Source organism: Salvelinus sp. IW2-2015, linkage group LG23 (assembly GCF_002910315.2).
Source record: "Salvelinus sp. IW2-2015 linkage group LG23, ASM291031v2, whole genome shotgun sequence".
Classification (NCBI taxonomy): domain Eukaryota; kingdom Metazoa; phylum Chordata; class Actinopteri; order Salmoniformes; family Salmonidae; genus Salvelinus; species Salvelinus sp. IW2-2015.
The window spans coordinates 452,857-465,201 of NC_036863.1; the positions used below are offsets into that span (position 1 = coordinate 452,857).

The following is a 12,345-nucleotide window of genomic DNA, read 5'->3' on the forward strand; positions in this document are numbered from 1 at the left end:
GGCCACATTTCCTCTGTGAAAACCCTTTCCCTCTGTCCATCCACACCGTGGCCACATTTCCTCTGTGAAAACCCTTTCCTTCTGTCCATCCACACTGTGGCCACATTTCCTCTGTGAAAACCCTTTCCCTCTGTTCATCTAGTATGCTGATCCACTGTCTTTTTACTGTGCTCATGTGCCTCCACAGAGGTTTGCTCGTCGGACTGTGGCGCCCACGGCGTGTGTTTTGGCGGAGTGTGTCGCTGTGATGAGGGCTGGACCGGCGCCGGATGTGACCAGCGTGTCTGCAACCCGTTGTGTGTAAAGCACGGGACCTGCCGGGACGGAAAGTGTCAGTGCCAACAGGGCTGGAACGGAGAGCACTGCACCATCGGTATGCATCCGGCCAATCAGCCAACACCTTGGCACGCTAACATACTAACACACACAGTAGTACCCTGCCTCTATCCTCCCGCTGTAGTAACTCTCAGCCAAACAGAGGAACTGTCACCCACATGTTTAAAAGATACATCGTGTTCGTTCCCTAAGCCTTACGTTATGAGGCGGTAGTGTCAGTACCTGATCCTGTCCAATGTTTGTCCTTCCACAATATAGCTCTTTTTCACTGACTATATAAAGAACATTATATCTCTCAGCAGCAGATACATCCACCAATTCTGACGAGTGTCCTCCTTTCCTGCTCCTATCCTCCACGTCATTAAGAAGCTCTCCCATTCATCTTCATTGGTTCCTCCACTAGAGGGAAAATGTGTAATCTATAGTCAAAGTACCCAGCCACATCTCCACATCCATCTCCAGCCTCCCAGCCTAGTCACCAATGTTCCCTCTAAGATGAGCGCATTGAGAATTGCCAGCACAAGATTGAACTTTACTAAAATGTACAGTACACCATCTTTCCTGGCTTTAAACAGATACAAATCTTACATTTACACTTCCCTCTACTATGGTAATTTGGATTGAATCAACATAATAACAGTCGCTTTCATATGCAACAAAAACAGATATAACTTCAAGACTAAGTTGGTGGTTTGTTGTTGGCTGGCCCGGTGAGAAGTGGCCTTGTTCTATTTCACTTGCACAATCCTTTTTTCCGTCACCCGCAGTCGTAAAGTAGCTTAGATGCGCATTTGAAATCCCAAAGCAGAGCCGCCGTGTGGCCGCCGTGTGGCTGCCCTGTGGCCATGTAGCCGCCATGTGGCCGCCGTGTAGCCGCCGTGTGGCCGCCGTGTAGCCGCCGTGTGGCCGCCGTGTAATCGCCGTGTAGCTGCCGTGTGGCTGACGTGTGGCAATGTAGCCGCGCCGTGTGCCGCCGTGTAGCCGCCGTGTATCGCCGTGTGGGCGCCGTGTAGCCCGCCGTGTAGGCGTGTAGCCGCCGTGTGGCATGTAGCCGGGTGTCCGTGTAGCCCGTGGTAGCCGCCGTGTAGTCGCCGTGTAAGCCGCCGTGGTGGCTTGCCCGTGTGGCCATGTAGCCGCCGGGTAGCCGCCGTGTGAGTCAGTGTGGCCTGCCGTGTAGCCGCCGTGTGGCTCATGTATCCGCCTGTGGCCGCCGTGTTGGCTGCCGTGTGGCCATGTAGCCGCGTGTAGCCCGCCGTGTGGCCGCATCGTGGCCGCCGTGTAGCGCAGCCGGCGTAGCCGCGTGTGTGCCGCCGTGTAGCCGCCGTGTAGCGCCATGTAGCCCGCCGTGTAGGCCGCCGTGTAGTCGCCGTGTAGCCGCCGTGTGGTCATGTGGGGCGCGCGTGGTAGCACCGCCGTGTGAGCCCGTGGGCCATGTAGCCGCATGTGGGCCGCCGGTGTGGCTGCCGTGTGCCATGTAGCCGCCGTGTAAGCCGCCGTGTGGCCGCATGGGGCCGCCGTGTGCCCAGCCGTGTAAGCCGCCGTGTGGCCTGCAGTAGCCGCCGTGGGTGGGCCGCCGTGGGCGCTGTGTGGCCATGTTAGCGCCGTATAGCCGCCGTGTAGCCGCCGCTGTGCCGCTCGATGTAGACCGCGCTGTGTGGCCGCCGTGTAAGCTGCCGTTGGCCAGTGTAGTCGCGTGTGCCCCATTAGCCTGCGTGTAGGTCACCCGTGTGGCCGCCTGTTAGTCGCCGTGTGGGCACGCAAGCTGAAACGCCGAGTGCCGCCTGTGGTGGACCATGTGCCATGGTTAGCCGCCCGTATCGTTAGCCGCGTGGCGTGTGACGCATGTGAACGCCCGCTGTGTGCCGCTGTGGAGCCGCCGTGCTAGTAGTCCGCTGTTGAGCCGCGTGTTAGCCGCCGTGTAGCCGCATGTAAGCCGCCGTGTAGTCGCCGTGTGGGCCGCCGTGTAGTCGCCGTGTGGCCGCCATCGCAACCGCCGAGAGTCGCCGTGTGGACATTCGTAGCCAGCCGTGTAGCGCTGGCCCTGTAGTCCGTTCGTAGCCGCTGTGTAGCCGCTGTGTAGCCGCTGTGTAGCCGCCGTGTGGACATGTAGCCGCTGTGTAGCCGCTGTGTAGCCGCCGTGTAGCCGCTGTGTAGCCGCCGTGTAGCCGCTGTGTAGCCGCTGTGTAGCCATGTGTGCACATTTGTTGAGTTGCTAGTTAGTGAGTTAATTTTTAGTCACCTATTTAGTCAATTGTGTTACAGATCATTCCCTATTTTTATAAAGTGATTTGAGCTTTCAGACCAGTAAAACATCAGTCCTAGAATGTCAAGCCGTGAACAACACATATTGGCTTTTGTAGGCAATATCATGGAAGACAACAGCTATCTACACTGAGTGGACAAAACATTAGGAACACCTTCCTAATATTGAGTTGCACCCCCTTTTGCCCTCAGAGCAGCCTCAATTCGTCAGGGCATGGACTCTACAAGGTGTCGAAAGGGTTCCACAGGGATGCTGGCCCATGTTGACTCCAATGCTGGATGCTGGCTCGGTGTCCTTTGGGTGGTGGACCATTCTTGATACAAACAGGAAACTGTTGAGCGTGAAAAACCCAGCAGCGTTTCAGTTCTTGACACACACAAACCGGTACCTCTGGCACCTACTACCATACCTTGTTCAAAGGCACTTAAATCTTTTTTTATTTTTTTATTTTTTATTTAACCTTTATTTAACTAGGTAGGCTAGTTGAGAACAAGTTCTCATTTGCAACTGCGACCTGGCCAAGATAAAGCATAGCAGTGTGAACAGACAACAACACAGAGTTACACATGGAGTAAACAATAAACAAGTCAATAACATAGTAGGGGGAAAAAATTTAAAAAAAGAGAATCTATATACAGTGTGTGCAAAAGGCATGAGGAGGTAGGCAATAAATAGGCCATAGGAGCGAATAATTACAATTTAGCAGATTAACACTGGGGTGATAAATCATCAGATGATCATGTGCAAATAGAGATACTGGTGTGCAAAAGAGCAGAAAAGTAAATGAAAACAGTATGGGGATGAGGTAGGTAAATTGGGTGGGCTATATACCGATGGACTATGTACAGCTTTTGTCTTGCCCATTCACCTCTTGAATGACACACACACACAATCCATGTCTCAATTGTCTCAAGGCTTAAAAAACCTTCTTTAATCTGTCTCCTCCCCTTCATCTACACTAATTGAAGTGGATTTAACAAGTGACATCAGTAAGGAATCATAGCTTTCCTCTGGATTCATCTGGTCAGTCTATGTCGTGGAAAGAGCATGTTTTGTACAGCATTTTCTCCATTGGTTTAGTTGATAGGCCACTCTGATACGACTACATAATGCTCAAATAGCCACAATAGCCTTTGGGCCACTGTCTGAAACTGTAACTTAAAGTGGGTAAAGTGTTCACAGTTGCACGTGTACCAGAAGTTGCACAGAATGCTTGCGAAATTAAAGCTTCAGCTCACAACTTGGGGGGGGTTTGAGCCAACATTGCTAGTCACCCACTCTCCAGTAGAGTAGTCTGGGCAGCAGGCCTCTCGGTACTCCCTAAGACACACTTAGCCTTCCTGGGAGCCAACAAATAGGGACAGACACTCTGCCCCCTCATTCAACCCCCCCAAGGGCTTTAATTTCCTCTGTTATTTTCCTCCCATCTGATGAGAACAACCTCTCCCTGGGGCTCCACTGTGGGCTGTGTTGTTAGAGCCATGTGAAAAGGCCCGGCGCTGTGTGCTAGCTCCCACTCTCTGTTCATTCTGTGTCCCTCTCTAATTAGTGTTGAGAGAGTTGAGTGTGAAGAAGGAGCTTCATCTCCTCTCCACTTTACTGTGATGAACCACGTCATGTTGAGAATCACCTCCATCTCATGTCCACAGTTTCGGCCCCACCCAGATTCTCTGGCAGGCTATTCCAGAGGCTGGGGTGCACAGTAAGTAAAAAGCATGTCTGGCATGTATTGGGGTGCACAGTCGTGGATTGATTTTTTTAAAAACAATAGAATAATCTTTAAATTATTTCTAAAACACCGGTGTAATGTGTTCTCTCTGTCTGGTCTTGGTCAGTATCTGTGCTGCAGCATTCTGTATGTTTTGCAGTTGACCAATGGCTTTCTTTGGTAGACCAGACAGGAGAGCATTACAGTAGTCAAGTCTGCTTGTAATGAAAGCATGGATGAGTCTCTCTGTATGTAGCCTGAGAGAGAAATGACCTCGCCTTGGCATTGTTCCTCAGGTGGTAAAAAGCTATTTTGGCCACATTCCTAATGTGTGATTTGGAGAGAAAAAAATCGTAATCTAAAATGTGGTGACACAGAAATGTAGAGTTGTTAATCATCTGCGTAGCAATGAAAATCAATGCTGTGCTTTCTGATAACGCTGCCAAGCGGGAACATATATACTGAACCGTAACAGACCCAAAAATCAAACCTTGTGATATCTGTTTTCTCTTGAGTTATGCACACCAAGGGTGACAAAAAAAACTCTCTCGACCGGTTAAATAGGTCCTAAACCAATTTAGAACGGGACCGGAGAGACCAACCCACCTCTCCAGTCTATCCAGAAGGACATCGTAGTCAACAGTGTCGAATGCAGCACTTATACTGAACATAAAATATAAACGCAACATGTAAAGTGTTGGTGTTTCATGAGTTGAAATAAAAGATCACAGAAATGTTCCATACGCACAAAAAGCTTATTTCTCTCAAATTTTGACCACAAATTAGTTTACAGCCCCGTTAGTGAGCATTTCTCTTTTGCCAAGATAATCCATCCACCTGACAGGTGTGGCATATCAAGAGGCTGATTAAACAGAATGATCATTACACAGGTGCACCTTGTGTTGGGGACAATAAAAGGCTACTCTAAAATGTGCAGTTTTGTCACACAACACAATACCACAGATGTCTGAAGTTGAGGGAGCGTGCAATTGGCATGCTGACTGCTGGAATGTCGACCATAGCTGTTGTCAGAGAATGTAATGTTCATTTCTCTACCATAAGCCAACTCCAACGTTGTTTTAGAGAATTTGGCAGTGCATCCAACCGGCCTCACAATCGCAGACCACGTGTAACCACGCCAGCCCAGGACCTCCACATCCATCTTCTTCACCTGCAGGTTCATCTGAGGTGGTGCTGAGGAGTATTTATGTCTGTAATAAAGCCCTTTTGTGGGGAAAAACCCATATCAATCGGCTGAGCCTGGCTCCCCATCCCAGGCCCACCCATGGCTGCGCCCCTGCCCAGTCATGTGAAATCCATAGATTAGGGCCTAATGAATTTATTTCAGTTGACTGATTTCCTTACAGTATATGAACTGTAACTCAGTAAAATCTGAGAAATTGTTGCATGTTGCGTTTATATTTTTGTTCAGTATAAATCCAAGAGTACAAGGGCAGACAGCTGCTTGGCATCTGTGTTGGCTCTAGAATCGTTTACCACACTAACTAAGTCTTGTCTCTGTGCTGTAGTGGGCACGAAAACCAAACTGGAATTTTACTACAGTTGGTACTTAGAAAATCATTTAGCTGTTTAAAATCCAATTTCTCCAGAATTGTACTTAAGAATAGAAGGTTGGAGATTGGCTGAAAATTGCTAAGAGCTGAAGAATCTATAATAAATTTCTTCAGAAGGGCTTTCACCATAGAAGTGTTTAGTGCAGTGGGGAATTGCCGGTGAACAGTGGCGTTATTAGCACTTCTTCAGATATGCAATTAAAAAATTGTTTTGAAGAAGGTGATGGGGATAGGATCGAGAAGGCATGTAAGAAAGCTTACGTTGTGATATCACTTTCCCTAGCATGTCTGTGTCAACCAGGGGAAGTAAATCTATAGAGCCTTTGCGTGGTAGGCTAGGGCACATATCATCAAACTTCTCATCAGGTCTTGCTTTACTGATAGCCAGCCTAGTGTTTGTTATCTTATCTATGAAATATGCTACAAAATCATCCGATTTAGATGTGGAGGAAAGTTCCCATATGTTTGTGGGGGGTAGGATCTATCAGGCCATCAATGGTTGAGAAGAGCACTCTCTAATTATTCTGATTATTAGTGATCAAGTTAGAGAAATGAGCCCTTCTGGCATTTCTAATTGCCTTGTTATATATGTCAAGTTGCTCTCTCAGTATATCATAATGGACATCCAACTTTCTCCACTTCCTCTCTGCGTTTCTGCAATTTCTCTTTAAACAGATTAGTTTCCTCTTTCATCCAAGGGATTCTCTGTTTGCATGTGGCCTTTTTTAACTTTACTGCAGCTATGGCATCAATAGTTGCCCTTCATTTACTATTAAAGTTATCAACTAAATCATCACTAGAGGAAGGCAGAATAGATATTGTATTGTGTATTGTTCATACACACGTAATAATGCGTTCAGTATTACCCTGCGCTATGAGCACCAAGGTAGTAAAACAGACACAGTGGCGATCAATTAAAGCAGCATCAACAATAGAGGAAATGTCAACAGAAAGCCCATTGGTAATAACCAGGTCCAGTAGAAAGCCCTTGGTAATAACCAGGTCCAGTAGAAAGCCCCTTGGTAATAACCAGGTCCAGTAGAAAGCCCTTGGTAATAACCAGGTCCAGTAGAAAGCCCCTTGGTAATAACCAGGTCCAGTAGAACGCCCCTTGGTAATAACCAGGTCCACTAGAAAGCCCCTTGGTAATAACCAGGTCCAGTATAAAGCCCCTTGGTAATAACCAGGTCCACTAGAAAGCCCCTTGGTAACAACCAGGTCCAGCAGAAAGCCCCTTGGTAATAACCAGGTCAGAAATAATGGATGTGACGTTAATCGGTGGGCCCAGTAGACACAGCCACTTGTAATAAACCAGTCCAGTACGAGAAAGCCCTTGGAACTACATCACAACCACGGCAAGTAGACAAGCCCCTTGGCAATACACGCGTCCAGTAGAAAGCCCCTTGGTAATCAAACCGAAGGTCACCAGTATAGATAAGCCCTGGTAATAACCAGGGTCGCAGTAAAGCCCCTTGGTAAATTAACAGGTCCAGTAGGAAGCCACCACTTGGCTCAAATAACCAGGTCTAGAGTATGGCTCGTGGTTACGGATGGGCCATAGTAAAGAAGCCTCTTGGTAATAACCAGGTCCAGGGTATGGCTGTGGTTATGGGTGGGCCCAGAAGAAGACCCTTGGTAATAACCAGCGTTAGTAGAAAGCCTTGGTAATAACAGCAGTCAGTAAGAAAGCCCTTGTAATAAACCAGGTCCAGTAGAAGCTTCTTGTAAACAGGTCCAGTAGAAAGCCCCTTGGTAATAACCAGGTCTAGAGTATGGCTGTGGTTATGGGTGGGCCCGGTTGAAAGCCCTTGGTAATAACAGGTCCAGAGTATGGCTGTGGTTATGGTTGGACCAGTTGAAAGCCATTGGTAATAACCAGGTCCAGTAGAAAGCCCCTTGGTAATAACCAGGTCAGTAGAAAGCCCCTTGGTAATAACCAGGTCTAGAGTATGGCTGTGGTTACGGATGGCCTAGTAAAGAAAGCCTCTTGGTAATAACCAGGTCCAGGTATGGCTGTGGTTATGGGTGGGCCCAGAAGAAAGCCCTTGGTAAAAAGGTCCAGAGTATTGCCGCGGTTATGGGTGGGCCCAGTAGAAAAGCCCCTTGATAACCACGGTACAGTAGAAAGCCCCTTGGTAATACAGTAATCCCTCGTTTATCGCGGGGGTTACGTTCCGAAAATGACCCGGATAAATGAAATCCGCGAAATAGAAAACGTTTTTTTTTTTTTAAACTAAGCAACTATTAAATGTATAAACAATACAGTGACTCACGTGTAGGCGTTTCACTGCTCTTCAGACTGGGCGCTGCATCCTGACTGCGCTCTGCAGTGGGTTATTATGGTTTAGGAGATGTTCGAAATTACAAAGATATTTGGCCAACTTAATGTAAATTTGCCAAAGCTGTTTATTGTACGTACACATAACTGACACGAGACAACAAAATGATAGCACATATCGTAGCATGTTTGATACAAGAAGCGGGATGAGTTTTTAGCGAATCAGAATGCAGAGCACAATGCACCAAAAAAAAAAAAAAATGCATTATGAATCCGGAAATAGCGAATCCGCGATAAGTGAACGCACAGAAAAAAGCCAAGAAAGCAAGAGCAACGGAAAATAAAAGAGCAAAAAGAGCCGAAGGCGTAATGGAGAAAAGGGAGAACGCAGAACGGATGATCGAATAACACCGGAGTTAATTGAAACGGTGAGGGGGCAAAAGAGAGGAAGGAAGAAGTAGGAACGGATTGAGGATGGCGAGGGATCACTGTAAAGGTCCAGAGTATGGCTTGTAAGAGTAATAAGGTGAAAGCAACATATAAATGTTGGAATAAAGACCATCTGAGCTCAAAAGAAATTCATAAAAATTCAGTGGCATCAGAGAAATCCAGTACTAACTAATTGCAGAATGCACTAATAAATAATATGACACCAAAAATAGATTATTATCATAGTTCTCAGAGGCATACGACTAATGGATATCACGAGAAATCGGATAGAAAAGCAAGAGTGGGCAGTGCTTAGAGTAGCCATAAAAAATAAAAAACAAGGGTTAACACAACACACAAAACAACAACACCACCAACACACTCACTAATCACAAATTCACACAAACTCAACAACAGCAGAATAAAACATACGCACTATACATACACATGGATTTAGTACTGTAGATATGTGGTAGTGGTGGAGTAGGGGCCTGAGGGCACACAGTGTGTTGTGAAATCTGTGAATGTATTGTAATGTTTTGTATAAACTGCCTTAATTTTGCTGGACCCCAGGAAGAGTAGCTTCTGCTTTGGCAGCAGCTAATGGGGATCCATAATATATACAAATACAAATGCTAACTCCCATTCGCTAGTATCCCCATTGGTCCCTCATATAGGGATATTCAGCTAGTGCACTCTTTGTACCCCTTCATAACAGTCCCCATTGCATTGTTTTTTCTCTTGTACTTTGTTAAACACAAGACTAACATGTGTAAGGTTTGGTCTGTCTGTATCTGTTTGTGAGTGTCTACCTGTTAGCTTGTCTCTCTGTCTAGCTACGTATAGTTGTAAACGCTAGTTGTAAACACACAGTTAGCTAGCAGTGTACATTTCTACTCCATGTTAAGTAGGCTGTTATTTCTGCTGCAGCATTCTGCTCCCTCCATAGGAATATTAATGGACTTGGCCTTTTAGCTGCATCTGCCCAGCAGTAGGTAGAATACTTATAGATGGGCCGTACCAGCGGAGCTGCGTGCTCATCCCTTCTGGGATGCTAATGACTGCGCTGCTCCTCATCAGGAACGGCAGCCATGTTGTTAAGCTGGCTTAAAGTAAAAGGTTAATACGCTTTAATGAGATTTTTTGTCTGTTCAGAAAAATATTTTATGTTCATCCATTCGACMAAAGTGTCTGATTATTAAATACAGTTTATAGATTCACATTTCTCATCACCTCTCTCAGAGAGGACTGCTCTTTTGACCTTGGAGATGGTAATTCACTAAATACTATGGGTGAGTTATGTAGATTTACAGTCCAATACCTCCCCGCAGCCTGGTCCCATTCCTCTGGTCTCCTGTACAGACTACCCTACACCACTGAGACAGATGTCCCAGCAACATTCATCATGTCCTCTTCATTCACCTAGCCTGGGAGAATATTACATCATCTGAGGGTGTATTACATTGACTGCAGTCGTCAATGATATACTGTAAAGCATCTCTCCTGTTGATCTCACTCCCTGTGTCTTGTAATCTCATCAGCTTCCCCTAATCAAATTCTCTCATGAGGCAGCACTACACCCCGGCCAGCCTCCAGAGGCAAATCAACCACCGCAAATTAATCGGCTGTGAACTTATTCTCTTTTATTGAATATTCTTTGCTGTGAATGGATATTGAAGAAAACAATTTATCGCACGCCAAACCCCTCCGTTGTGATGCTAGGGTATATAGCTGTATAAAATCCACATGCACAAGAAGAGCATTGTTATGATGAAATGCAATCCCCCTGCCATGTAATCAATACTGTTTTTTATAGCGCTTATTGTGTGCTGCAACCTGCAACGTCAGACAGAGACTAAAGATATAAAGTTGGTGAGCTGGTGCAAGTTACTCTGTCACTAAAATCACAATTCTGACATCTCTCTGGTCCCCATCCCCCTCTCTCCTCCCTCCCTCTAGCTTCCCCCCCCCCCCCCCCTCTCCTCCCCACTCCTTCTCTGTCTTTCTCAGATGGGTGTTCCGTCAGTGTAACAGATGGTCCATGCAGCCTGGGTCAGCAACAGCTGGCAACTGTGATTGCCATACCTAAGGTGACTGGTGGAGAGGACCTCTTGCTGGCTGCAAGTGTTTTGTCCATGGAGAAATCGTCCAGTGCGCGAAACAAGGACAAACGAAGGAGGTGAGTGGTTGAAGGTTTCAACGAGGAGAAGGCTGAGAATGCTGTGTCCGAGACACATTTAGTAGATGAAAGAAGAATTTGCTATGAAAGCATAATTAAAGGTTATGACAAGGATTCCCATGCATGACTCAAATGATTTGATTTGGGAATTCAACGAGAGTGGTGGCATAACATTAAAAACAGTAGTTGTTTGAACCTAAGAATGCTTCTACTGGTCTGGTCGCTGTCTGGAAATCTTTTATGAAGCGGACAATATTTATTTTTATAATTTATTTTATTTCCTCCCTGGTAATTTTGATCCAAATAACTTTTGTTAAAGGCAGAAAGACCGCAGGCATCTGTCTGGTATGGCAAATTGGAGACAAGTCTTTGGGATTCTCGCGGACGCGCAGCAAGTCAGCCAGTCAGCCAGCGCCTTGCCTGAGTTTCTCCTAGAGGGTTTCCTGCCCAGTGACTGCTCCAGGATCAAGAGAGGTGTGATTGGTAGTCTGGTGTTATCAGGCCTGAAATTGGCCCATTATATGGCAAATCCCTTCTGTTCTGTGTGAGCTAGGCGTTGAGCAGGCTGGGGAGAGAGGAGAAGCTGGCTGAATCGATGCCGTCGTTCACCTCCTCCCTCCCCAGAGTGCATTGGGGATCAGTGACCTGGAGTTTGCAGTGATGGATGTCATCATTATCTCCTCCTCCCTCACTGATGGAAGATTTATAGTGACCCGCCCTCCCCTCCTGTGGACCATTTGTTGAGAGGAGTCAAGATGCCTCGGGAGATGCAGCAGCTCCTCTCGCAAGCAGGCAGCCTCCTCTCCAAGCAGCAACTCGCTCTCCACGTAGCACTCCTCTCCAGCAGCAGCTCCATCTCGCAAGCAGCAAAAAGCTTTCCCTCTCCAAGCCGCAGGCTCCCCCTTTTCATTCGACTCAATAGGTCAGTCAGCTCCAACTCCAAGCCAGCAGCTCCTCTCCAAGCAGCAGCTTCCCTTCAAGCGCCAGCTCATCTCAGCGAGCAGCTCCGCCTCCAAGCAGCACTCCTCTCCAAGTAGCAACTGCCTCTCCAAGCAGGACCTCTCTCCAAGTAGCAACTCCCTCTCCAAGCAGCAGCTCCTCTTCTCCTCTTGCAAAGCAGTCAAGCTACCCCCTCGGCCAAGCAGCCAGCTCCTCTCCAAGCTAGCAGCATCTCTCCCCAATCAGCACCTGCCTCTCCGAAGAGCTCACCTCCTCTCCAAGCACAGCCCAGCTCCCAAGCAGCAGCTCCTCCAAGCAGCACTCCTCTCCAAGCAGCACCTCCTCTCCAAGCACAGCTCACTCCAAGCGCAAGCTCCTCGCCAGCAAGCAGCAGCTCTCTCAAGCAGCACTTCTCGCCAAGCAGCAAGCTTCCCTCCAAGCGAGCACCTCCTCTCCAAGCAGCAACTCCTCTCTCTTAGAAGCAGCAACTCCAACTCCAAAGCAGCAAACTCCTCTTCCCTAAGCAGCAACTCCACTCCAAGTTAGCCACTCCACAACTCAAGGCAGCAACCTCCTCATTTTCTCGCTATGGATACCAGAGGCAGCAGCTCCATCTATCCACTCGCCTCATCAGAAGCA

At 47.4% G+C, this 12,345-nt stretch overlaps 1 protein-coding gene across 1 annotated transcript in view; it reads left to right on the plus strand.

Moving 5' to 3' along the window:
* The window catches only part of LOC111950437 (teneurin-2-like), an 85,826-nt gene that overhangs the window by 34,775 nt on the left and 38,706 nt on the right, over window positions 1-12,345 (plus strand). The window contains exons 6-13 of the mRNA XM_070434286.1: window positions 188-404; window positions 1,265-1,334; window positions 1,470-1,570; window positions 1,815-1,901; window positions 2,044-2,180; window positions 10,599-10,767; window positions 11,087-11,241; window positions 11,690-12,247. Coding sequence (XP_070290387.1) covers window positions 188-404; window positions 1,265-1,334; window positions 1,470-1,570; window positions 1,815-1,901; window positions 2,044-2,180; window positions 10,599-10,767; window positions 11,087-11,241; window positions 11,690-12,247 — 1,494 coding nt within the window. The remainder of the gene's footprint in view (window positions 1-187; window positions 405-1,264; window positions 1,335-1,469; window positions 1,571-1,814; window positions 1,902-2,043; window positions 2,181-10,598; window positions 10,768-11,086; window positions 11,242-11,689; window positions 12,248-12,345) is intronic.